This window comes from Phoenix dactylifera, unplaced genomic scaffold, assembly GCF_009389715.1.
Source record: "Phoenix dactylifera cultivar Barhee BC4 unplaced genomic scaffold, palm_55x_up_171113_PBpolish2nd_filt_p 002055F, whole genome shotgun sequence".
Taxonomy (NCBI): Eukaryota; Viridiplantae; Streptophyta; class Magnoliopsida; order Arecales; family Arecaceae; genus Phoenix; species Phoenix dactylifera.
In genome coordinates this window covers 14,849-39,882 of record NW_024069330.1, presented here as the reverse complement: position 1 = coordinate 39,882, position 25,034 = coordinate 14,849, and the positions used below count along the sequence as shown (strand labels likewise).

General features: G+C 37.3%; 2 protein-coding genes across 6 annotated transcripts; one reads left to right on the top strand and one right to left on the bottom strand.

Moving 5' to 3' along the window:
- Positions 1-2,704: 2,704 nt before the first annotated feature.
- LOC120109337 (serine/threonine protein phosphatase 2A 55 kDa regulatory subunit B beta isoform-like) lies at positions 2,705-9,158 on the top strand. 4 transcript variants are annotated; one of them, XM_039123090.1, is made up of 5 exons: positions 2,705-4,020; positions 5,927-6,124; positions 6,239-6,316; positions 8,793-8,866; positions 8,940-9,158. In XM_039123090.1, exons 1-4 carry the CDS (start codon positions 3,909-3,911, stop codon positions 8,834-8,836), a joined length of 432 nt encoding a protein of 143 aa, XP_038979018.1. In that variant the 5' UTR covers positions 2,705-3,908; the 3' UTR covers positions 8,837-8,866; positions 8,940-9,158. The 4 variants fall into 4 exon arrangements, 3 of the variants coding, with proteins under 3 accessions (XP_038979018.1, XP_038979017.1, XP_038979016.1); XR_005510272.1 differs by having other exon boundaries at positions 2,710-3,983; XM_039123089.1 differs by having other exon boundaries at positions 2,713-4,020; positions 6,033-6,124.
- Positions 9,159-10,752: 1,594 nt separating this feature from the next.
- Positions 10,753-23,864, bottom strand: LOC120103745 (ATP-dependent DNA helicase MER3 homolog). Of its 2 annotated transcripts, none has more exons than XM_039123087.1 (27): positions 23,621-23,864; positions 22,451-22,574; positions 21,598-21,781; positions 20,882-21,043; positions 20,542-20,779; positions 20,391-20,427; positions 20,267-20,313; positions 19,376-19,413; positions 19,191-19,212; positions 18,885-19,097; positions 18,539-18,695; positions 18,359-18,410; positions 17,723-17,794; positions 17,531-17,580; positions 17,296-17,413; positions 17,149-17,212; positions 16,980-17,063; positions 15,778-15,903; positions 15,502-15,698; positions 15,236-15,424; positions 14,882-15,133; positions 14,660-14,709; positions 14,547-14,564; positions 12,157-12,239; positions 11,855-12,059; positions 11,673-11,710; positions 10,753-11,511 (listed from the first exon to the last, which is right to left on the bottom strand). In XM_039123087.1, the coding sequence occupies exons 2-27, from the start codon at positions 22,528-22,530 to the stop codon at positions 10,976-10,978; spliced, it is 3,312 nt and encodes a 1,103-aa protein (XP_038979015.1). In that variant the 5' UTR covers positions 22,531-22,574; positions 23,621-23,864; the 3' UTR covers positions 10,753-10,975. The 2 variants fall into 2 exon arrangements, with proteins under 2 accessions (XP_038979015.1, XP_038979014.1); XM_039123086.1 differs by lacking the exon at positions 23,621-23,864 and adding an exon at positions 22,678-23,459.
- Between the last annotated feature and the right edge of the window lie 1,170 nt (positions 23,865-25,034).

Here is a 25,034-nt window from a genome sequence, read left to right as displayed (position 1 = left end):
GTGTCTGTGTGCAATCTTGTATGTGCTAGAGTTTAGGGCAGTGTTTGTGGAGGGGGAGTTGGGCTCTGGAATGGAATGAATCCTGTCTCTAGCCGTTTGGTTAGGGAGAGTCTCATTTTCCATTTCAATTTTGGGGGGCATGAGAATGCCCCAATTACCCAAAACCCAATCTCGCCTTTCTCCTAATATTCAAATTCCATTCCGATTTTGATTTTGATTCCAGTTACAAATCAAACACGTCGGAGAATATAGCCATTCTGATTTTCATTCCAATCCATTTTAATTCTGATTTCAATTCCAATTTCGGTCACAAACCAAACACACCCTTAGTATAAGAACCTCTTGTATATATTTGTCTTGTGAATCTTGTCACTTAGATTTTTTTTGTTCCAAAATATATTAATGAAACATTAAGAAGCTTTTCTCTTTGCCCCCAAATTTGTAATTATTCTTTTTCTACTTTCGATTGGAGTTGGGCTAGTGGACTTTGTGTTCGCTATTTGAGGAGGGGACTTTCGAGCTTGTTGGTGATCGTCCTTTTTCACGGAAGCTCATCTAACAATTTAACTCTTTTCTTTTCTTTTTTTGTCCTTTCTTCTTTTCAATCTTATTTCTTCTTCTTCTTTCCTTTTTTATACTAGTTATGTACTTTTTTTGAGGCAGAATTATGTTTTTCGCTGCTAGATCTGCATTCTAGAGGTTGATCTACAAGAGAGATATTCTATACCTGAATTCTTGAAACCTTACATTATTTAGATTATGCCATGACCACTGATTGTAATGAGTCCAAGGTTCGCCGAACCAGTACCAGAGGTTTGGACCAGTCGACGACTGGTTCGATACGGTATGAGTCTGTACTGTGCCATTCTAGGACATATTGAGAACAGGGAGAGGGAGGGAGAGGGGGGGAAGAACGAAAGAGAGGAAAGAGGAGGAAGGAGGAAGGGGTGGGTCGAGGGTGTAAACCTAAACCTAACCCTGAGCGGAGGCGAGAGAGGGACGAGGGAGGGAGGGAGGGAGGAAGGGGGAGAGCGAGGGAAACCATATTCTAACCCCTGAGCGGAGAGTGAGAGAAAGAGGGGGGTTATAAATTTGGTACTAGGTGGGTTGGGGGGGGCGGGGGTTTGGCCTTTTCTCCGAGCTCATCACAATGAATCGTTTTGGTTCCTCCCTCAGTTTGGCTGCATGCTCAAACCAGGCTGTTTGGGGTAGTACAGCCAAACATGATAATGACCATTGCTGTCCAAAGTAAACATTTTGGTTGGATATTAATGGGATAGTGTACTGTATAGGCAGATTGATGGATGGACTTGGATGGCAAAGATCCATCCTGATTGATTGAAATCATAGTATAACATGAATTATTGTAATATGTAGGACTCTCATCTCGAGATATGTTTTATTTGTAATAGCACTATGTTCTCGTCATCCCAAAATTCTCAAAATACTGAAATTGAGTATCCCTAAGAGAATTGAGTGCTTGTCTTCCATTGTGGCGATGATGCACATGTCTTAATCTTAAATGATGCTTAGTTACACAAATTGTTAAAAGTGAAAGTTCTACAGCATTTTTGGAGGACAATAGGAAATCAATTATTGTTTTTAAGTTTGTTCAATATCATAACTAAGATTCAAGGGAGTTTCAAGCAAATAATTCAAAGCATACAAGGAATAAAGTGCTTCACATGCAGATACATGATTAATAATGAAAAAAAAGAATATCAAACAAACTGTTTTTAAAAAATGAAACAAACGAGAAATAGTATGTATTCAATTTATTCTACTATATAATGTCAACTCCTGCGATATGTCTGTGTGTGGGGCTTGTTTGGCCGTCCATATTTTCCAATAGTTCTTTTTCCCCTCTTGTGCATTTTCTCTCCCCCTAGCCCAATTTTACTCTCCAACCAAAAGATCAAAGATTCAAGCCCCTCTTCTAGCATTTATTTATTTATATTAAAATTAAAAAAATAAAGATTTGAGTCATTTTTAGCATTTTTTTAATTTATTATATATAATTAAAAAAATAAAATTATGCGTGCATGTCACATCTAGTACAGAAATAATTGCAAGAAAAAGCTAATAGAGAAAATGACATTTATTATAAGAAAATACAAGAAAGATAATTATATGGCTCGAAAATATGAATAAGGACTAAGAAAAGGGCTTACATGATAGCTTAAGTATGCGATTGATCATACCGAACATCAATAGAAAAAAATATAAATGCAAAAGAAAAATAGGAATCCTCTTTTCGACTCTAACTCTCCACTTCAGTCCTTGCTTTTCTTTTTGTTACTTTAATACTAGTTGTTTCAGCTTCAGCCATGCGGATTTTCAATATTTCTTTTTATTTCTCATCAAACGAATGACATCTTCTTCTATTCATATTTTTTTTGGCTTGCATGATATATAAAATTCTTAAAAATTTCTTGTAATTCCTATCAATTTCTATGTATCCGCTTTCCTTGTATGTATTTGTTGTAATCTAAATACTAAACATTAGTTTTAATTCACTCCATTTTTTTTAATCAAAAGAATCACATTATTTATTAACTGTGTAGTTGCTCCTATATGCTTTGAAATTTTTTCTTGAGACTCTCTTGCTTCTTTACATAATATTAGATAATCTTGTTCAAGATATGCAATGTTTACAAAGACCAACTCTGTAACAACCATGCATGAAATCTAGCCAAGGCTCAATCGTGGAAACTTATGTAGGAAGTTGTAACAACTTGCATGCAGACATGCCCAGGGTCTGCTACACTGACTTGTACTATCCTGCACCGATAAGGTACTAGTACTCGAGGTTCAGTTTAGTATATGAGTCGAACTGTCGAACCGAATCGTATATGTTCGAATCAAGAGGAATCACCACTTACTGGTACCAATCCATACCACCCGGTCCTACGTGGTACCATGGTTGGGAGAGAAAAAAAGTTGGGAGTTTGTCTTAATACAGGGGTATATAATACCATGCTGACCATATAACACTAAGTCGGTAACGTACCGATGCGGTTCCAAGTCCAGATTGTATACCTTGGACATGACACTATCATGTAATATGATTCTTGTTTGTTCGAAATCTATTATTAAGCTTTCTGTTTTGCACCTCCTTGAGTCAAATTAACCTTAGTAGAAGCCTTTTCTATGGTCATTACCCTTCTCTCGTACTACTTCTGGAATTAATTTTTATGACACATGCTACCAATAATAACTAGAACTCTATGAATAACTTGAACTATGCATTTCATTTCTTGATGACCAAGAAGACACCACAAACACATGAGAATTAGTTTCAAGGTTCATGGCTATTTAAATGACATTAAGTTTTCATAGAACGCCATTAGGACATGAGCTTTTAGAATAACTATCCGCCCTCCACCCGACCCACCTACCACCCTTTTTTTTCTTTGTCCCAGCAACATATTAACATTATTTTACATGATAATTTCTCACCAAAAATCCCATGCACTATGGATTTCATTTGTTTCCTTTTGAAATTATTCTAACTTTGATATCTTGTGCTTTGTATATGCTTTTTACATTAGTTTGGTCTTACCCCAACCCAATTTTTTTTTTACACATGCATGCCAAGGTGTGTGTTATTACCGCTGATATCTTGCTTTAATTTGGTGGTTTAATATAATTGCTAGTGGAGGGCAGGCCTTGGCGCAATAGCAAGGTTGCTTCATTGTGACCTAGATGTTATTGGTTCCAAATATGGAAACAGCCTCTTTGCACACGGGGGTAGACTGCGTACATTTTACCCTCCTTAGATCCTGCAGTGGCGGGAGCCTTATACACTTGGATGCTCTTTTTATTATAATTGTTAGTGCATAAATATATGTCATCAATGAAATTGTAAACTAAAATGTTCCTATTAACTTGGTTATCTTTTCTACTATATGCAGTTGTGGGACTTGCACATGGAAAGCTCTCCTATTGCAATTTTTAAGATAAATGAGTATCTTCGCCCCAAGGTACTTCAATTTCTTCTTCGCGGCTTGTATGGTCAAGGTGCCCTACCTTTTGAAAAATATGTCTGTTTGTTTGTGTATGTACCTGCATGCATGCTCGTGCATGCTTGCTCATGCATGTGTTTATAAGCTAGCATGCACGCATGTGTATTTGTGTATAAGGACATGACCTTGATTGCAATCTATTGTAAATTTTTCATTACTGATGCAAGATGTGCCACCTTGGTGAGAGTTTGTAAGTTGTTGTTTAGATGTTGATGCGGATACTTGATCATTTTGTGAAGGAATTCGGTGCTTAAACTCTCTCTGTGTTAACTCTTTATTTGATTTTCAATGAATGGCTTGCTTCTTATAGAAAAAGTATCATTTAGAGTAAAACATGGTGACTTAAATTTGATTGCTTTCTCCTGTTTAATTAAGAAACATTTCGCAAGTAGGAGAAGGAATATATCATTCTCTTGGATCAATTCCTTCATATTACATATATCAACCTTTTTGCATTTGAGATCAAAAATATTATTTATGTTTGATATTAGAGCAAACACAGAAAGGATGACAGACACCAAGGTGAATGAGAAGCAAGGTCGCTACAAAAGTACCTTTCTTAGGGGATCCTTATGATGAAAGGCATCCTTCACATGAAGCTATTGTGAAACCACTGCCTAATGACAATTTTTGGCTACACCACACTTACCTTCACAACCAGAACGAACTGTGATTTATTATCAACGTTGTGTTTCTGTTGAAGTTGCGAGTCAGTAATCAAGTTGTAACATGCAATCTAACCATCTGAATTGAATTTTTATCTTGTAAATCCACTTTCTAGAAAATGTGGGTCTTTCATATGAGAAGAGGAACTAGATCCTGAATTTGCATGAGTGCAGATGCATGAGCTTCATAGCCATAGTGTTTTGCCACTAACACCAGAAACGTCTTGTATTTGTTGTATATTGGGGTTGGTTGGATTCAAGGGAATACTGAAATCTCAAGAGAATGCTTTAATGGCAGTGAACTAAGAACTGCAAATTTACCTTGTGATATGTGGCAATGCATGTAGGTTCGTGATGTTTAGAGATCCAGGCTACTGGTAGATGGACATGCACATAGTACATGCATGGACACGATCAACCTAGTGCTTGAAAAGGACTTGAGTAGTGGGAGGCCAAATGAGAGTGAGACTATGAAGACAGCTTGAGGAGAGCAACTTAATTTAGTAAATGTCATATTTTTACACAGCTGGACATTTAATTATTTTTTTAACTATTGTTATGTGGAAGTGTCCCCTTACTGTATATTGTACTGTTAGGAGTTGTGGACACTTTGGGACACTTGACCTCTTTGAGAAACCTGAGACCTGCATTCACTGCAGCTGATGTCTAAAGAATTTAAAATATCTTAGCTCGTTCTAAATCTGTTTAGTTCGTTTTGTAGCTCCTGTAGCTAAGATCTGTCTTCACCCTCATCCAAATTTTACTGTCTCTAGAATACCATCAGATGATGCTGATCCCGGTCCTGATAACTCGTAAAAAAAATCTAGTATCCCTTTTGGGCTACACAGAGCTCAGAGGGTTGTTTTGGTATGTACCTCTGAAAATGCCTGCTTCTGATCATCTTGTTATTTCTGAACTAGGAAACATCCCATTCATAGACAATGAGCACTTTTCTTGGAAGACATGTTCTTGTTGCTCTTAATTATGCTCTCCATTTCCAGAGATCAAAAAACTGGCATTTGTAGTTAGTTTGTCGCATTTAGTGCTTACGAGGATCTGGAGAATCCACAGTGGTAATTGAGCAGGCACAAACTTGTTGCGGCAGTTTTACTTTTCTGAGGAAGAGAGGATATATCATGCATTCGTTGCACTTTGATTAGCTAAAGTCCATAGGTTTCCTCTGTGAAGTATCTTCTTTTTCTTATGTGCCCCTGGGCTTCCATTGTCATTACTCAGGTAATAGAAGCTTGGGTTATCTAGTCCAGTTGCTCTTTGTGGTTTCAGTGCCCTGCTCAAGCAGAAACGTGCTTGTGATTGACAATGTACTTTATGGCTTCTCCAGCTATCTGTGTTATATAATCATGATGCTATTTTCGACAAGTTTGAGTGCTGCATTAGCAGGGATGGACATCACTTCGCAAGTGGATCTTACAGGTTTCTCTTTGAATATAAATACAATCATAATGGCAGCATCATCCTATTTTTGGTTGCATTTTGCCTTGATTGTTGCACTCATGTTTTTCTCTTCCACTTTTATATTGATATCAGCAATATTTTCAAAGTTTTCTCTCATGATGGTGGGCAAGATGATGGAATTACATTGGAAGCTAGCAGAAACCCAAACAGGTGCGTTAAATCAGGCTATGATTTATGAAAATATCAAGAACTGATGGAAATTGGAAATCTGCTGTTTAAAATGTTATAGTGTAATTATGATTTTCAGTCATGCCCAATAACCACTCTGACATGCCCATGGACTTAAGATTTTTATCATATTTTCTTATAAAAATCTTAAGTATAGTAAAATTATTAAACTTGAAGAGTTAGCTAAGAAGAACTTGGGAACTGGGACGTATTCCATGATCATACCTCTTGGTCTAGCAATAAGAGATTATGGATCCAAATCTTAGATAATGCATCCCCAAATACTAGAACTTGTTAAATTATAGTACAAGTTGGTCTTCTTTACTATGTCCGTTTAATACTAATAAAAAGATATATAAAAAAACAAAGAGTAGAAAAAAATGAAGAGTAAGCAATGCCAAAGAAAGGAGAAGAGGAGTGACCCTCTCTTCAAGTGGAAAAGTTTGATATAACTCATCAGCCATACTATGAAACTTTAGGAGAGGGTAATTGAGCACATAGGTGTGATTCAATTTGGTTTCATGCTAGGAAGATCGACTATGGATGCTATTTTTCTCATTCAGAGGTTAATGGAGAAATACAGAGAAAAGAGACAAGATCTTCATATATTTTTTTATTTGATTTAGAGAGCATATGATAGAGTCCAAGAGAAGTCTTGTGGTGGGTTTTAGAGAAGAAATGAATTTTCTTTAGTTATATTGATGTGATTAAAGACATGTACAATGGAACAATTATTAGTGTAAGAACTATCGAACGTAGTACTTGTCAGTTTCCAATCACAATAGATTTACACCAAGGATCTACTCTAAATTCCCTTTTTTTTGCACTAGTTATAGATGAGCTTATTAGGCATATTTAGAACGGTATTCTTTAATGCATGCTATTGCGGATAATATAAGTTTTAGTAGATGGAACTATGATTGGAGTTAATTATAAGTTGGAATTATGAAGGAGTGCATTAGAATGTAAAGATTTCGGTTAAGTAGGACCAAGATAGAATACATGAAATATAGTATTAGTGAAAATTGAGGATCATGAAGTTCCTAAGAGTGATTATTTTCAAGATTTAGGATCAATTATCCATAAGGACTGGGAGATTGAAGAGGATATTATCCATAGGATTAAAATAGGATGATTCAAATGGAGAAGTGCAACTAGGATATACTGTAAGCATAGGATACTTGGCAAGTTGGAAAAGTTTTATAGGACAACTATACAATTAGTTGGAAAAGTTTTACGGTATAGAATGTTGGACAGTTAAAAAATAATATGTGCATAGAATGTGTGTGGCCAAAATGAGAATGTTGAGATGGATGTATGGTAATAAAAAAAAGATAGAGCAAGAAATGAAGTCATTCATAAAAAGATAGAGATAGTTCCAATTGAGGACAAGTTGAGAGGACTTAGATGGTTTGGACATGTACAACATTGGCTAGGAGATGCACCAATAAGGAGTGATTTCATATATGTAGAGTAAAAGAGAGGTAGAGTTAAAACGAAAATCATATGGGATAAAATAGTATGGAATGACGGAAAGTATGGCCCTAAATAGAGCTGAATAGAGGAAAAAGGATTCATGTAGCCGACCTGAACTTGTTTGGGATTAAGGCTTAGTTGAGTTGACTAGAGTTGTAATTATGATATACACTTGCACATGTTCCCCACATTGTTTGCTAAACAGACTTCTTTGCAAATTGATGGTTAGTATTATTTGAAGATGAATGTCAATGCAATGCGAGGGACCATCCAAGATCAAACCTAAAACCTATCTCCAGTGCATGGATGAAGGAAAGGAGTACCACTGAACCAAAGTCCTGTTGGCCTTTTATACTTAGTGTTGTTACTACTCTTTGTCATGTCTTCCTCCATGTTTGGTAAAAGACAACTGAAACTCACAATTTGCACATGCATTCTAATTTTTCAACAGGCATCCGAGGTAAATGCAGATGCATGCAGATTAATAAATTGTCCATCTAAACTAAATATTTGAAGGAACTAGAGTGGTTAGTATGCTTTCTGTCATTTACCTACCTTGATTGTTAAACAGCAACTAGATGGAAAAAAGGGCACTAATTTGCAAGTAGCATATGTATCTTTCTAATCAGAAAAAGTTATGGAGCACCTTCCCAAATGGTACCAAAATGATGAAGCAATTTTCCAGCAACAAATTCATTACTCTTCACTTGTATTGCTAAGTAGGTTATGCTCTCACTTTGTATTGTGAGATTTTTAATCTCAAATATCAATCCTGCTAGGTAGTGCAATATTGTGTGTGGGCATGTAGAAATTGATACACAAGGATCATCGGTGTTGGTCCACTTGCATATATTCGAAACTGTCAAAAAGGGCATGAGCCACCTTATCTATCAGATACATTGATATGGTTTAGCTAATGTGAGATGGTGTGCAGAACCATAAAAAAGTTGACTTACTAACAGTAACATTCACATCATATCAGGGTATCACATTGTCGAACTGCCACAAGAACTGCAGGATTGCTAGGCAGCTTTGCCTGTGGACTCAACCGAAGAGGTTTTAGATACTCTACTAATATTTTCCATTTCCTTGGGCTGCTTTGAATAACTTTTTTTAACTGCCATGACAGGACATGACAATACAGGTTCTGATGCTAGTGATGAGATCCCTTGCAACTTGAAATCCAAACTGATCCATTTGGCCTGGCATCCTACAACAAGCTTAATTGCCTGTGCTACTAAATGTAGCTTATACATGTACTATGCATAGATCATTTCATTTATTTATTTACTTAATGTATGCTGTGACAGTTGGGGGCAAAAAAGCACAGAGATTCAATGTCTAGTTATATCCAACTCTGCCAGCCACCCCACTAACACTCTAACAGTGGCATGGCCAAGGGAAGGCAAAGGCAAAAAAAGAGAGGAAAAAGATAAGGAGGATGAGAAAAAAGAATAAGAAAATGCCGCTATGAAGATAAGCAGTTATTTGGAATGAACCTGCTACAATAATTAGATATTATGGTTTCAAGGCGCATATTTTTTAATCCCATCAAGGAGCGGAAGTTATTTCGGAGAAGGGAGAAGGTTTGCTGTATTGGTGGATACTACGCATACCAATATTAAACCGATACTCGGTGCTATTAAACCGATACTCGGTGCTGAAGGTGTATTTAGTGTAGGCACATTGAACTTAGCCTCATACCGGGTATATAGACATTGTTTTAACATACTATCAGTACAAGGTTAGGTTCGGTATCGAGATTGCAAACTTCATTTTAGAGTTGGAGTACTATCAGGTTCATGAATTAATCTACATTATTAAGAGCTAGAAAGACTGAGATGTTAAGATGTGTTGCGGCTCATTATGAACAAAAAAACAGGAAACAGAATTATTTCCAGTTTTATGTCCTCTAGGTGGTCAATTGCTGGAACTGTTGCATGAACTGTTTGATGAGATAACATTGTGTTGTGGCATCATGAGTCTATGCTCGTGCATGTGTTGAATTCTTCAAAGTTTTATGCTCTTGGTTTAAAGGTAATGATGTACCAGTCTGTCCTAATTGAGTCTTTCAGGTTTTTCCCCTTGAGATTCGTCTGCTCTAAAGGAATTCTCATGTCATTCCCGCTGCGTCACCTTCATGCAAAAACCAGGTTTTACTAAGTGGAACTTGTTTGGAGTCTGGTTAATCACATTGTTGGTTGTTCTGATATCAGGGTGCTATTGAGAAGAACCTTAATTATATTAGAGTTACCCATTCTAGATAAAAAGCTTGGTGGTAAAAGGGTATCGTTGGGAGGGGTTCTCTTGCTTTTTCTTATGATTTTCCAACAAATTCTTGTGAAAAATCTTGTGGTATATCCAACATAGAGAAGATGAATCGTGTATGGTGATGATTTAACATGGGAATTAGCATCTCTTGTTCGGTGGGCTATAAGTACAACTGAGATTGCATTTTCATAATTGACCGCTCACGGTTAGGAACCACTCGGCTATTGCGGTTATGGTACTTTGGAAAGGAGAGTGCGCTGGGAAAGGCATGACCTGCTTGTTTGATAGGCGGACCGGTATGATAATTGAGGCAATTCTCCTTGGAGTTTCACCTGTGAAAGATCCATTGCAACCCATCGCTTATCCCACACAGGATTAGATCATCCATCATGGTATAAGGTCATCCATCATGATATCTACAGGTGTACCGTTGCCATGAAGTGTAATTACCTATATCAAGAATCATTCCAGATTGAAGCTAGGCTACCGTCTTAAAATCGTTTGCTTCTAATCTTAAAAGCATGGGGAAACCTGGCCCAGGCCCTAGCTACAGAGACGCTGAAGGATTAAACGTACGTTGGAAGGTTATTAGTAGCAATTTCCAACCATTTTGCCGCCTCCGTGCGGTCAACTTAGAGACCTTAATATGAGTGCGTGAATCTGTAAAGAAGTCAAAAGACTATACCTTCGACGGTATGAATGCAGATGCCTGTAAGCTTCTACAGCCTTTCCGGTAGAATTTACATCGGCTCCCTCAAAGTGCAAAATGAGTAACTGAATTTGGGCGTGTTTTTACCATTCCACACAGGAGGAAGAAGAAGAGAGCCTGTGAGGAATGCCATTATCTGGTAGAAAGTTGCTTTCTAATAAGCAGCAGATCTATCCAGTCATCAATCACAGAAATGAGAAGACACTCTTGAACCCAAGGAAAGACACTTCCCTCCGATCACCTGGTGGTTCAAACGAACGGTGCTGCTGGACATCTGGCCTATTATGAACTGGATCTAGTTCTATAGGGGAGGCACTCTTGCAGCCCGCCGTTTCGACACCCTCCAGCAGGTCATCGTAGGTGAGCGATCCCCCATTCGAGTCACCTGTAAATTTGCTGGAAAACTCTCTGACCGAAATGTTGCTTGAGCTTCCGGTGATTTTCTTGCAGCTTCCCTTTGTCTCGAGTGAAAAGTTAATTTCTTTAGTGAGCTTTGGAGAGGCATCGGCAGGTTCAGAATCTATCAGAATCACATTCTGCTCGAAATGGTTTGCTTGAGGAGTCCCTTTTCTTGTCAGGATCAGTGGCTGGTGCGAAGAATCCATTGCCTCTGACGTCAAAAGAGTTGGAAAATTTTTAGACTTCTTGCGAATGTGGTCGAATATCATGTCCTCGCTCTGGATTTTGTTCTCAATTTCTCCGGGTTTAGGAGCGAACAACTCTTGCACAGATAAAAACAAGTGGTGAAGTCGTGCCAAAGGAAATGGGAAAGATAAACATGATGAGAAACAATTATTATCTCAGGTTCACCCAGACGAAATATTAGAAATCCAAAACAATATTCAATGGTCTACCGAGGCTTAGAGGGACTTGTACACATACCTTCATCAGTTTCTTCCTGTAGGAGATCAAAGCTGGGTCTGCCGTGCATTGGTACCAAATATATCAACATAACAAAAAGGAGGTTGGAAGTGATTATAAGAAAAACAGATTCCTAACAGGCCTGCATTTTCTAAACTACAGGTAAGCAACCTATCACAAATTGAGATGGAAAAACCAATTACACTGAAGACTGGACCCTGTCTGAGTTGCTTAAAAACTGAGTATCCCCGGCTGTGGCTTGAGGTCCGTTCTTGTCATCATCTTCTATGACATAAATATCTTTGGGGAGGGAATAAGAAATTGTCGTTGCTTTACTTCCATGCTCATGTGTCTTAGTAAAACTGGATTCCCTGGTAATTACAAACTTTTCATGGACATCGAGACCGACTTCAAGGTACAACCAAAGAGCAAGTCGAATGAATCAGTCTTCTATTTAAGTAGATGTCTATCATAAATATAGCATTCTATTCCAAACTTATCTTACCATATTCTTCAAAAATAAGATCAGCCTTTACAGTTACCCGCGCATTTTGAGGGCACGACACGAGAAGCGTAGCAACATAGGGGCTGCAAGCTGACTGTCTCATCAGTCACAAAAGAAAAAAAAAACCTTCGGATAAAAGATGCTTCTATTGAGAGAAAGAATGATGGTTGGGATGGAGAAAGGAAAGAGAAACTCGCCTTGGAAAATTATAAAAAATTTCAATTTCTGCTTTTATATCAGTAATCAAAACTAACATCATTTCAGTAAAACTAGACAAATTAATTTATATAACATCACCTGCAGTTATATGCATGAAGAAAAAGATTTCAGGTCCCAGTGATAATAAAACAAAGAGGTTGCTATCTAATGATCATGGAAATTGTTCAACTATATGAATTAGTGACCGTCACAGCTGACATATTACGTGCATTTTAGTTTGAAACCAAGATGATGCTCACTGTTCCTTGACTATATGCTACAATTTTGTGAAAATGTAATCCATTTGAGTAAAATGCGGTGTGTAGGACCCTATACTCAGGGGTATTGCAACAAAAAAAGAGAAAGCCTGACAGTTATGTTAGCTTGAGTATGATGGATTCATTTGGTATAATCATGTCGGTTTGCTCTTCACAGAATCAGAAAAAAAGTGAAGCTATACCAAAGACAACATGAGGCATAAAACTTCAGAATTTCTAATTTATCCAATAAAATTATATCCATGGTGTGTTTGATTCTGGTTTTCAGGGTTTATAACCTTGGAGCTTCCCCCTTTGAGTGCTAGGCTAAGCCATGGTTGACAACAGCATGACAGAGGACTAAATGCCCACAAAATAAACTTCCAGTCACATCTGTGCTAAGCCTTCTATTATCTTGTCCTATCTGTGGTCTTCTCCTTACCAGATTAGTAGACTTGGTGCCTGGAAAAGCCAATATTTTACAACTAACATGACATTATTCTTGATTTATTGAGATTGAGCACATTAATTGTAATATTTCATATGCCCTTATGAGATGATTAATAAGTTTATGATACCAAATGTCTAGATCACAGTATGGCTATAATATTTAACTGCATGGTAAATGCAATAACTAGATTATTGCCAAAACTGTTACAACTAATTATGAGATAGATAGCTCACTTATACGGCCACCATTATGGTTATGCACATTGCATGTAGCGATGATCTTCAAATCATTAGGTGGAGACTTTAGGCATACAGATGGGAGACCATTGCATCTTGATAATTTTGCCTCGAATATGAATGGAAAAGCTGACAATTTTTATTGACATCAATTCTAAGAAAAAAGCACATCCCGGTGCACAAGGCTCTTACCATTGCAAGGTCTAGGAAGCGTCGGATGTGTGTAGCCTTACCCTTGTGTGCGGAGAGGCCCTTGTGTGCGGAGAGGCTGTTTCCATATTTCGAACACATAACACCCAAGTCAAAACAGAATAACCTTACCGGTGCACCAAGTCTCACACTCTACTGACATCATTTCTCTATGCATAAAATGCTGTTCCTAGGTGTTGAACGACCTGCATGAATGCCTTCTCTTTCTTGCATGAACCTAGCCAAGCAATGGAAGGAAAAAAGGTTAAGACCTTCTTCATGCACAGACCTACCATCTTTAGTGGGGTCCCTCCTTCCCAGCCTCTCCTAAAGCAACCATTTTGCCATAAAGGGATGGAACAGGCACACTTACTGCTCTTATTGGATGTGGCCTGAGAAAAATAGAAGCTAAAGGAACATAAAAGGGATTATCAAAAAACTACTAGGGGATCTGATACAGATTGAAAAGATGGAAACCAAAGCTAGCTAGCAAAGGGGTTGGGATTTGTCTTCCCCTAGTACAACAACCAGGCAATACCTTGAACTTGCAGTTCACCCAAGACAGGCTGTCACCGACTCCAGAGAACTCCAGCAGTCAGGTGAGAAGAACATATTATGCATAAAGTTAATGTCTTTAACCAGATTTCTCTCCCAAGAGCTACCATTGAAAGACCAGAAATGGCCCCTTCAAGGTATTTTTAGGCATGCAGGCATCGAGAACTCTAACAATTTTACTTTGTTTCACTGTCTTATTTACCCTAGTTAGACAATCTATAGCTTAAATAACCAGAAAAGTGTGCCATAGCTGATAGTATCCAGAGAATGAAGGTTGGCAAATAAGTAATTGTTCATGATGCATTGTCAACAGATGCTGCGACTTGCAAGTGGGTCAAGTATAAAGAATTCGAGGCAAAAAAGTAATATAACTAATTTATACTAAATTTGCTGTAATACAAACAGTGCATTTAAAAAACTGCTTTTAGAAGCATTTTCTAATTGATTTTGGAACAGAAGCAGAAAATGGATAGAAACAATTGCTGAAGATAGCAGAAATTATACCTGGAAAATTCTTCAGCTCTGGGGTGAACAACGAGAAAAGTTGAAATCATGAGAGATTAGAACAGAGAGACAAAGTGTTACCTTACATCAACAAAAATAGAAAAATGTGTTACCTCACTCTTTCATGAAAGAGAATCATATTATCTTCTTCCGAGCCAACCATCTGTACAAACAAATCTGCCTTTAATATCTGGTCAAAGAAATATTTAGAGAAAGAAAAAATAGAAGAAAGGTCTTAGGACGCAAATGCAAGAACAGAAAGAGTTTTGTAAATTTCATTAACATAACAACTATGATGCAAGTGCAACAAGAAAGCTCAACTCCTAAAAGCATACCATATCAGCATAGTGGTGTTTGCTGGATGCAACTGTGTGTGGCACACGAGTTAATGTTATTATCAACTTTGATTTCCCTTGCCTTTTGCACTCAACCTCTTTTATCTGTATCTCAACCTTCGGAGGAAGCGATAGTAGAGATTCTTTGATATGGTTTCCAAATGGATATTTGCGACCTGTTATTATTTCTATTTTTCTGGGATCAGCTTCTATCATACTTTCAAATGAATTAATTCCTGCTGAATTTAGTGCCTAGCATCGAAAATTCATTCAAATCAAGGAACAAAAGCAATGCTGCAATGAACTAATGGAGGCAATATGATAATTAAGAAAAAGGAACCAGAAATGTAAAACCTTTGCCGTGACCATTCCAATGCCAGGGAGTTGTTTCAGCAAGTAAGGACTATCATTCCATAGTTTCTGGTGTAAACATTTAGCAAGAAGTATAGAATTTATAGCTCCCTTGTAGCTCTTTCTGTACATAAAACACTCTTTCATGCATTTGGCAATCCTACACCCATTCGAGCATATTGAGTTCATGTCCTGCATGAAATGTTGATAACTAGTGAGCAAAGACTAAAGTAGCATATAAACATCTCTTTGATTATCAGAAAAGAAACCTGGTTTAGGGACAAATCGTGAACTGAAGGATCACCCGTCAAGCAGTCATTTGCTAGTACAAATATCTTTTCCTCTCTTGTCTGCATACGCTTTTTCCTTTTTCCATTCTCGCCAATGACATGAAAGTGAAGTCGACCTTCTTTATCAGAGTTTATGTCATTCAGAAGCTTCTTTTCATTGCGTCTCAGCTGGATCCCTTTATTTTTCATAGGTTTTTATTAACATTTGTTCCTTACCGAAGAATAGTGGCATGCTTAATACTAAAATGCACATACACGAAAGCTCCTCAGAGCGGCAAATGATTTGAAGGACATCTTCCAAGTTGGAACTTCCAGGAGCTTTGACCATAAGTTTCATTGTGTCAAATTTCAAATAATATTTTGTCATCAGTCTTCCAGGTTCTGCAGAAAGAGGAGCCGGGTTTCAGAAAAAAATATTGCCATGCTATAAAACTTATTTTATGGTTGTAAAAGCCATGCACTTATGTTCTCTGTCTTTTCTTCATGGATGAGTTTAGTTGATAGAAAGAACTAAAAAAAGACATCCTAATGCATGAGGCTCCCACCACTATGGGGTCTGAGGAGGGTCACATGTATGTAGCCTTACTCCCACATGCAAAGAGATTGTTTCCATATTTCAAACCCATGACACTCAGATTATAATAGAGCAACCTTGCTGTGCACCAAGGCCCACCCTCTAGTTGATAAAAGAACTAACCTAGGCAATTTGAATTTGTCATGATGGAATCACTTTTGCTATATCTTCTGCATAACTTGATTCTTGTTATGCACTTTCAGCAATACTTTTGAGCAATTGAGCATTATAGCTCACATGATATTTTAAGTATGTCTGGCCATTGCTAAAAGGTGTACAGATTCATAACACATATTTCTTAGGAGGACTTGTCATGCAGCTTCTAGTGAGATTCCCATTCAACACTCTATTCACATTAGAACTACCAAATGGAAAATATATAACCATAGAACTAAGCAGGAGCGATTCCAGCTGCAAGAAATGGAAGCAAAGAGCTAAGGGAACAATAAAAACCATGAGCATCAAGCCTTTGATGCCAACTTTATGGTCCATCACTATTATTATTGTTGTGTTGTTCTAATATATTTGTGTCGTTTTTTAAAGATTAGGAGGGGCTAATCCCTGCCTTTCTACCCTAACACACTCCACCCTTGGAGGGCCAACTTCCGCTGGAATCAAACCCCTGCACCTTGCCCAGGTGGCAAAGGATGGTATCATCATGTGGAGGAGACAAAAGACATGTTTCTCTTCTTAAAATATTGGATAAATATCAAGATATGCAAAGAAAAGGTTATACATACTTACAGGTGCAAAACAGCATGTGTATATTATCATTTTATTGGCTATATCAATAATAATTAACACTATTGTTTGGGAAGTGTAGGAATCAACTCAAAATTTATTTAGAAGTCTTGCACGGAGTATGATGAGAAATATAAGACACCTAATGGTTTTAGAAGGAAACCATCTTCATCTGTCCAAATCATTCCATATTCTGATAACTCATTGATTTTTTGAACGCATATTTCTGCCAGTCAAAAAGAAAAAACAATTAACTCTATCAAATTTAACCATATAGCAACCAAAATAAAGCTATCACTAGTCAGCAGTACCTCGTAAATGCTTTTCTAGGCGTTCATGAGGAATTCCTCTCTTAATTCCATAGTTTTCAGGATTCTGATTTTGCATTCAGAATTCAGATAACTAATTAGGCTGACATCTGTTCACCATAATTACATCAGATGACAATGATGGCATACCTTCTTTATCCGGACATACAAGTATGAACACTTCAGCCACTCAATTGCCATGCTTATATCAGAGACTGTCATCTGAACAATCTCAGCATTCAGATGCTCTATTGCGCATGAAAGCAACCTAAGGTGATGATAACACTCAAAACAAAGTAGTATGGATGATCTTTGAAATTGCACTAAAGTTATCAAGAATTCTAAGAAGTGCAAATATATTTTCTTTCTAGGTAAAGAAACTTACTGAGACTCCACCATTTCACATCCATTTAAGAGATTCTCATACAAGTGAACCTACATAGATAACAAACCATTAGACAGCCTATGTCACAGAAATTCTGATAGCAAAAAGGTCCATAATTATTTTCATATTAAAAATCTTGTGAATTAGCAGAGAGAGCCAAAATTACAAAGACTTGTATCATGTGGAAATAACTGTTTCTCTTCTTGTCATGATGACAACTGTTCCAGTATCATCAAATGGTGGACGGCCTGCCCTGCCACACATCTGCGGATACCCAGGCATAACATTTAAATTTCATAAAAAAAGTGGGGCCACTGAATAAAGTTGGTGCAACTTAAACAGTCTACATATATGATGATAACTGTCAAACATGTTTAGATAATAAACATAAATGTATTTCAAAAATAAAAACCACCTTAAGATCAAACAACCTTCAATGGATCCGGTGGTATATGTATTTAAACAAATATACAGAAAAAATATCGTGTACATGTGCATGCATAAGTATCCAATATGAAGCCATGTTATTAGAGGTAGTCATAAGTTATGTAATTGAAAGTCAGAAAACAGATGGTCTTACATATAATGGTTAAAAAGAACTTGTCAAACAAGGTTGTAATCTTCACAAGTAAACATGCTACAATTATTACTATACAGACCTAAGTATCATGTTGTGAAGATTTTTTTAAAAATAAATGCAGCTTTAGTGCCAGTGGTAGCATTTTTAGAGTAAAATAAGAGAAATCAAGACAAATATAGTATTAATGTATCATCAAGAAGAGTCAGAGATGAGTAGTACATGGGGGGATGGACGCAAAGATAGCCAACCTGCAATACCATAGACCTTTCATATTCCAAGTAGAGGCCCTTTTCTTTGTTGCTGTGAAATTACAGGAGACATCAACTATTATGATTTATAAAAATTTAGAAGGAGACATTAAAAAATTACAATTTATATGGATTTGCATGAAAAGTTGAACAGCAACCTTAAACATGCATCGAACTTACAAATATTGTGTTGATTTGATTACTACTGTGTGTGCAGGTAAGTTGACTCCTTGTGCAAGAGTGTTTGTAGTACAAAGAATTTGGAGATCACCCTTCAGAAAAAGACCCTCGATCAGGTTTCGATCCTTCAAGCAAAGCCCACCATTATGATAACCAACTGGAAGATAAACACATGGCCAATTGAGTAACAATAATATCTGGCATTCTAAGAATATGAAAAAGCATTTTAAGTTAGATGCTGGCCAGCACAAGACGAATGAAAGGAGCTTAGATGATAAGGAAGAATTATGAAAGGAGTTTCTAATGGGCAAGATTAGACTGTTTAGCAGGACAGTTTAATTCATACCACCATAAAGAATGCATGATTGCATATTTTTATCACTGCAAGATAACGAAGCATCCTTTAGTCTTTCTTGTTGTTGTTTGGATTTTATAAATGGATTTGAGCAACCGAGGTTCATTGCAGTCTGAGAGAGGCACTGTGCAGCTTCTTGTGCTCCTTTTCTGGTAGAACAAAAGACTAGCGCAGATTTTCCTTTTGAATGTTGCATGAGGATATCTGTAGCCAGTGATTGAATGTTGGATATGAAGAAAAACTTTCAGACAAAAAAAAAGGACAGGCTATCTAAAGTCAGAAGTGTTATGTCCTTACCAAAAACAAAATTTTGAAGGCGCTGCATGATATATAACATGATAAAACAGAAGAAGAATCATCAGCAGGAGGGGAACCAACTACTCATCTAAGAGTAACTTCTCTATGGGAGGATAAGTGAATGTTGTTCTCTTGCATAAGTCATGGGAAATGAGAGAAAAGTGCAAGTAAATAGTAAAAGCTACCTTTTCAAACAAAAAGTCATTTCTTGCTGGAGCATAACCTGCAAAAGATGTGAGAAATATTAAAAAGGGCAACCTCATGCGTATAATGCTGATTAATAGTATTATGAAGAAACAATACAAGGTGTGCTTAGCTCCATAACAAATAATTAAATGAATATAATTGAAAACCTAGTTAAATGAATATCATTGGAACTAACATGTTATCAGTGGTACGCGATAAAAAGCCCATCTATAGCCGACAGAACGTATAAGAATATTATTGTTTTTGAAATAACAAAGAGAAAAATAATTATGAAATTGTCAGATTTAATGCAGCAAAGGTAGAGGCTCGGACGGTCAAAGAAACTCCATGACAAGTTAGCTTATCAGATAAAAGGCAAATTATAATTACAACAGCTAAATAATCTCTCAAACATATAAATCCTAAGCCATGAACTTGTGCATGGAATGCTACCAAATGCAACTCTAGAATTTCATTTGTTACATTGGTCATACTGTCATACATCTTTGCTCTGAGATGGTTTCCCCTCCATAATCTACATCAAAATATGCTGCCCCATGCCAAAAAAAAGTCAAGACCATGCTGAATTAAAGTTGACTTGTTCATAGTTTCATATATGGCATCATGACATATGTTATTGCTTTATAAAAATAAATTCAATTTTAAAAGCATACTGCATTGGAAAAAAATCACCATATATACTGCATATCATATGCACTGTATTTGACTTGAGGCCCAGAAAGAGGAATCTGGAAATTATTATTTAAGGTATTAGACATTTATTTTTTTCAGTGACCTAAGTTAGGCTAAGATTACAATCTTAGATAAAGCATGTTATGCATCAGTTGTATTTAGCATTCTCGGGTGGGGTAGAAGAAGAAGAAGGATACCATAAACCTTGGTCATCAACTTTACTGGCCTCATCTCTTCTCCAAATCTGTAGTGCATATATTAGAAGGAATGAGACAGCTATCGGACAACTTAATAGCCTCAGCTAGATTCACTATGGAATACCTTTTGATCCCTTCAGGCGGAACAAACAGCCACTCCGCTGGAGGATTGGAAATGTCAACAATGAAAGAGAAAAATATGATACTTCTCTTACTAAATCTAGGTTAAGTGCAAATAATAGTGTAAAAATCAGTTTCAGAAAAATACACCATACCTAGGTCCTGTATATTTGGAATTGTGGCTGAAACTGCAAGGAAGCGAACATTCGACAAAGGACTAGAGCTCATCTCTGAGATGCGAGAAAGCATTTTTATCCTGCTAATCACTGCTTCTAAGGTAGCTCCACGAGGGTCATTAAGCAGGTGAACTTCATCGATAAGTACGAGTGCAATATCACTAAAGAAACTTAAGCCACCACCCCTTATGCCATGACGGGTGACAGCATCAAATTTCTGTAATAACAGCCAGTTAACAAAAGGAAGGCAGCAACTGAATATGAAATTAATTACCTTATAATATTAGGAAAAAGATCAAAGGCAATTTTCTCCATTCACCTCAGGAGTGGTAAGAATGATATCTGCCTCTTGTATATTTTTTATCTCATAAAATTCTCTGTCCCCAGTCATCTCCAAGCAATTAATTCCCCATGAACCAAGCTTCATATTCCAATCACGGAGCTTTTCTTGCACTAAAGCCTTCGACGGAGCTATATAGATCTTTTTGCATTTGTCATAAAGAAACAAAGATTATCCAACAGATATCTAATATTTGTCAATAAAGGGAAAAAAGACTTGCAGTATATACAGTTCATTTTGAATAATGACTTAGAATATCATCATATCATATCTATTTGTGTGCAGGTATGCATGTCTATACTCATCAATCCCGCTCCACAAGGATTGACACAGTTCAGTCCCTTCAGCATCTCCACCATGTCTGGAGTCTGGACATATTATAGATGATTTGGAACAAGGAATTGAATGGAAATGGTTTGATCTCGAGTTAGGCATCAACAGGCAGGTAATTAGTCACAGCACCCACTATATGATGTAATCAAAATTCAGATAGCTATTATTGAAATATAGGAGAATCATCAAATCAATTTTAGCCTTTAAGACTTAGATATACTTGGTTGAAACCGATAGTAAGGTCAAAGTAATGTTTTCTATCAAAATTAAAGGACTCAAGTTTAATGACTTGCTTTGTTCCTTTTGGAGATTGCCTCGCCGAAAACAGAAAGAAACACATGCTTGGTAGGTTAGGAGCATACTGTTTTAAGGCTTCCTTTTATGTGATTAAACCTTCCCTCCTGTGAAAGGAACCTTGAGAGAAGTCTCAAAATGCACAGCTCGAAGAGCACCGTTTTACCACTTCCAGTTGGTGCTGAAATGACCATGTTTATATCTGAGAGGAAACAACCGGAATAGCATTCGCTTTGCAAGGAATTAAAATACCTGCATACAGATAAATCATCATTACATCTAAAAGCATCTTGTCAAATTTTGAGAGCATAAGTGAAGTTCATGAAGACAGCATCCATCTTGCACTCATCAAGGCACTGTATTATTGTAATAACACAGTGGTTTTAGGCTTTGTCAAGTAGATGAATTGATGGAAAATCAATATCAGATCATGATTTTAGAGATATTCCCAAAATGTATATTTTTTAGGAATTTGTTATTGTGCCAAGATTACACAGGCAGGAAATCCTTGAAAAAAAATCTCTGGAATGTCTATCACCGAGGAATTTTATGGACTGGATTCATAATTCATTTAATAATTTGAAAGGTCTAGGTTGTGTAATTAAGTTCAGAAACACAGAATCAATTCTGTTATCGATCATACCTTCTATGCAGAGGGAATTGGGCCATCTCTTTGGGTACGAGGGAAAATATAATCCGTATACAAAGCAATACAAAATATAGCCAGTTTTAGAAAAGCTTCAGTGTAACCAGGCGGACTTCTAATATAACCAAACAACACAGTTGCAATTATGCTAATTAAATTTGTCCCTCTATTGTGCCATAAAAACTTACAGAATGAATCAATAAAATGCAATGTTCTTGGGAAAAAAAAAGGAAATGTTAATACTGATATTAGTTTATAATTGAGCCATGTACCACCTGAAACTAAAAGTGGAACGAAAGGGTGCAGGCAAACCAGCTACAGATCTCAGTGAGTATGGATCTGTGAGTGATCCCATTTCTTCAAACTTTTGCCGATGATCAGTTGGAATGCTTCACTTACCTAGTTAACAAAAAAAAAGTGCAAAATTTGTATTATGAGATTAAGATTGCATGACTAGATCAAGAAAGAAAGATCCAATATATATTAGGAAACGAGACAGAACTGTAACCAGAAACTCTTAATTATTTGATCATAGCAGTGCATAGAGCGAACTATGGCAACAGGGAGGACGATCCAAGAAAAATTGTGGAGCTGGTTTATTTTATTGAAACGTTGTCTGAAATACACTGCTGTGCAACTCCCCCACTTCATTCATTAAATCAAACAAATCTCAAGAACTGTGACACGTGCAAAATTCATATGCACTAAAAACCCTTATCATAATGATCCCTCGAAAATCCTATTCATCCAGTATTTCTTGATAATTTTTCTTCCAATAGAACTTCAGCAGATGTGCAGACCAAACCATCCTCTTTTTCTCTTTCTAACATTGCATCCAAACTAATAAAAACTTTCTAAAAATTACAAGAAACCAAAGAAGGAGAGATTTGAACCCGAAAACCAGCATCCAGAGGCTTCACGGATCTCTCTGCCTAACAAAACTCCTCAAATCTACAAAAGGACAGAAATTCTAAGGTTCTTGGATTGAAAATATCCGTAAATACACGGAGCAGACTTCTGAAACTTTTTCAAGAATCTTGTGATTCATTCGCGAAATCAAAGATACCTCACGAACCACAAAAATTTCAAAGATAATGGGCGTAATCATAGCCATCGCAAAATTTATACAGAAACAGTCCTCTCTTTATTATTCGAATTGCTTCAAAACTTGTGGCCGGGGGATCAAGATTCTAAATACTTGAACCTCGCGAGCCAACACTTGGAGTTGTCACAGCTTCCTACCTAATTAGAATGTTCAGATCTAGAAAAATTTGAAAACTTCCAGAGTTATTGGACGGAAACATTGGAGAAAATCGAGAAAATCTACCGTGAATTTCAAATATCTTCGCTTAAATTTCAAAAAAAAAAAAACAAGAGAGAAGAGAATGGAAGGGGGGAGGAGATTGGGGGAAGAGGAGAACAGATGGAGTCTTTAGAACTCTTACTTGGTAGAAGAAATGAGACGAGACGAGGCGAGACGAAAGCTTCCGATCGGAGGGCAGGGAGTATTTATAGGGGAAGGGGCGAGCGTCATTGGGCGGGAGGATCTGGTGCTCCTGAGGATCTGGTGCTCCGCTGGAACGGGAGCGTTGGGTGGACGCGAGGCACGCGTTGCGTGGCGAACTTAACTCGAACGTTGCTGCGTCCGGACGAGCGGATGGCTCGTATCAAATGATCATCGGAACTATCGAGCATGGCTTTTGCGTTGGCTGGCAGCAACTTAAAGTCCCACCGAAGTCACCCATAATGTACGAGGCAAATGCGAAGAATCTACGAGGACCAGCGAGATCACACGTCTCCTTGCCCCGTCGTTTGCTTTGGGAAACAAAAAAAAAAAAAGAACTACAGTTAGAGCAGCTGTCTTATCGAGTATTTGGGTGGGTGTAATTTATGGCTTTCATATTTGATTCTAGTGACCTGTGTGTCTACATTATACCTTGTTGGTGTAAATAGCAGAGTGCAGAATGTTGTGATCACTTACACTATCATGCATCACATCAAGTGGGATATGATCAAGGCTGGCCCGAGCGTTAGGCGACCGCCTCGGTCGCCTAAAGCCTCGGGCCAACGATCAAGGAAGCAAAGGCTCCGGGCCAATAACTAAAAGAAAGCAAAGGCCCCATATAAAACGGGATGGCTACGAGTCTTCCCCCTTGTGGAAGGGATGTGGAGAGAGTTTCCTGGCCTGCAGAGGGGCACTCGTATCTTTCATCCCTTCTCTTTTTTGGTTTTGGTCTTGGTTTTCCTTCCCTTACATTACTCCTGATCCAGCTGGGCCATCAAGAAGAAAGTCTAGAAAGATAGGGGGATTGGAGATGGACTTCTTGGAGGGTGGAGATTCTTTTAATTTTCTCCTCTCGGTTTCTTCTCCCCTCTTGGTTGGTAGAGAGAGAAAAGGAGAGAAGTTGAAGATTGAATGGCTGCTGTGCCATGATGTTGCAGTTGCTGCTTGGGTACTCGCTCGAAGGGGAGATGGTGGGATGGGACTTTTATTAATTAGATGGAGTGAATTTTCCGTAATGCCCGTACTTTCTCTTATAGAGATGTTTTTTCTAGACAAATTCTTTCCACCTTAGACCATGAAGTGCCGTAGGATAACCTTTTCCTATTCTGCTCTTGCTCGACAGGATAAACAGTACTGCCAAGCATTATCTCAGTTATTTAATTAATTTTATGGGCCTTTCTTTAGCGTAATTACTTTTTCCTACCATTCATGTATTTTTGTTGAAATAATATACTTAATAACTATCTATTTTCATATTTTTTTAAAATATTTTATATTTATTAAAAAAAATTATTATTAAAAAAAGACCTCATTCACTAAATCCGCCTAAGACCTCCAAATGTATTGGGCCGCCC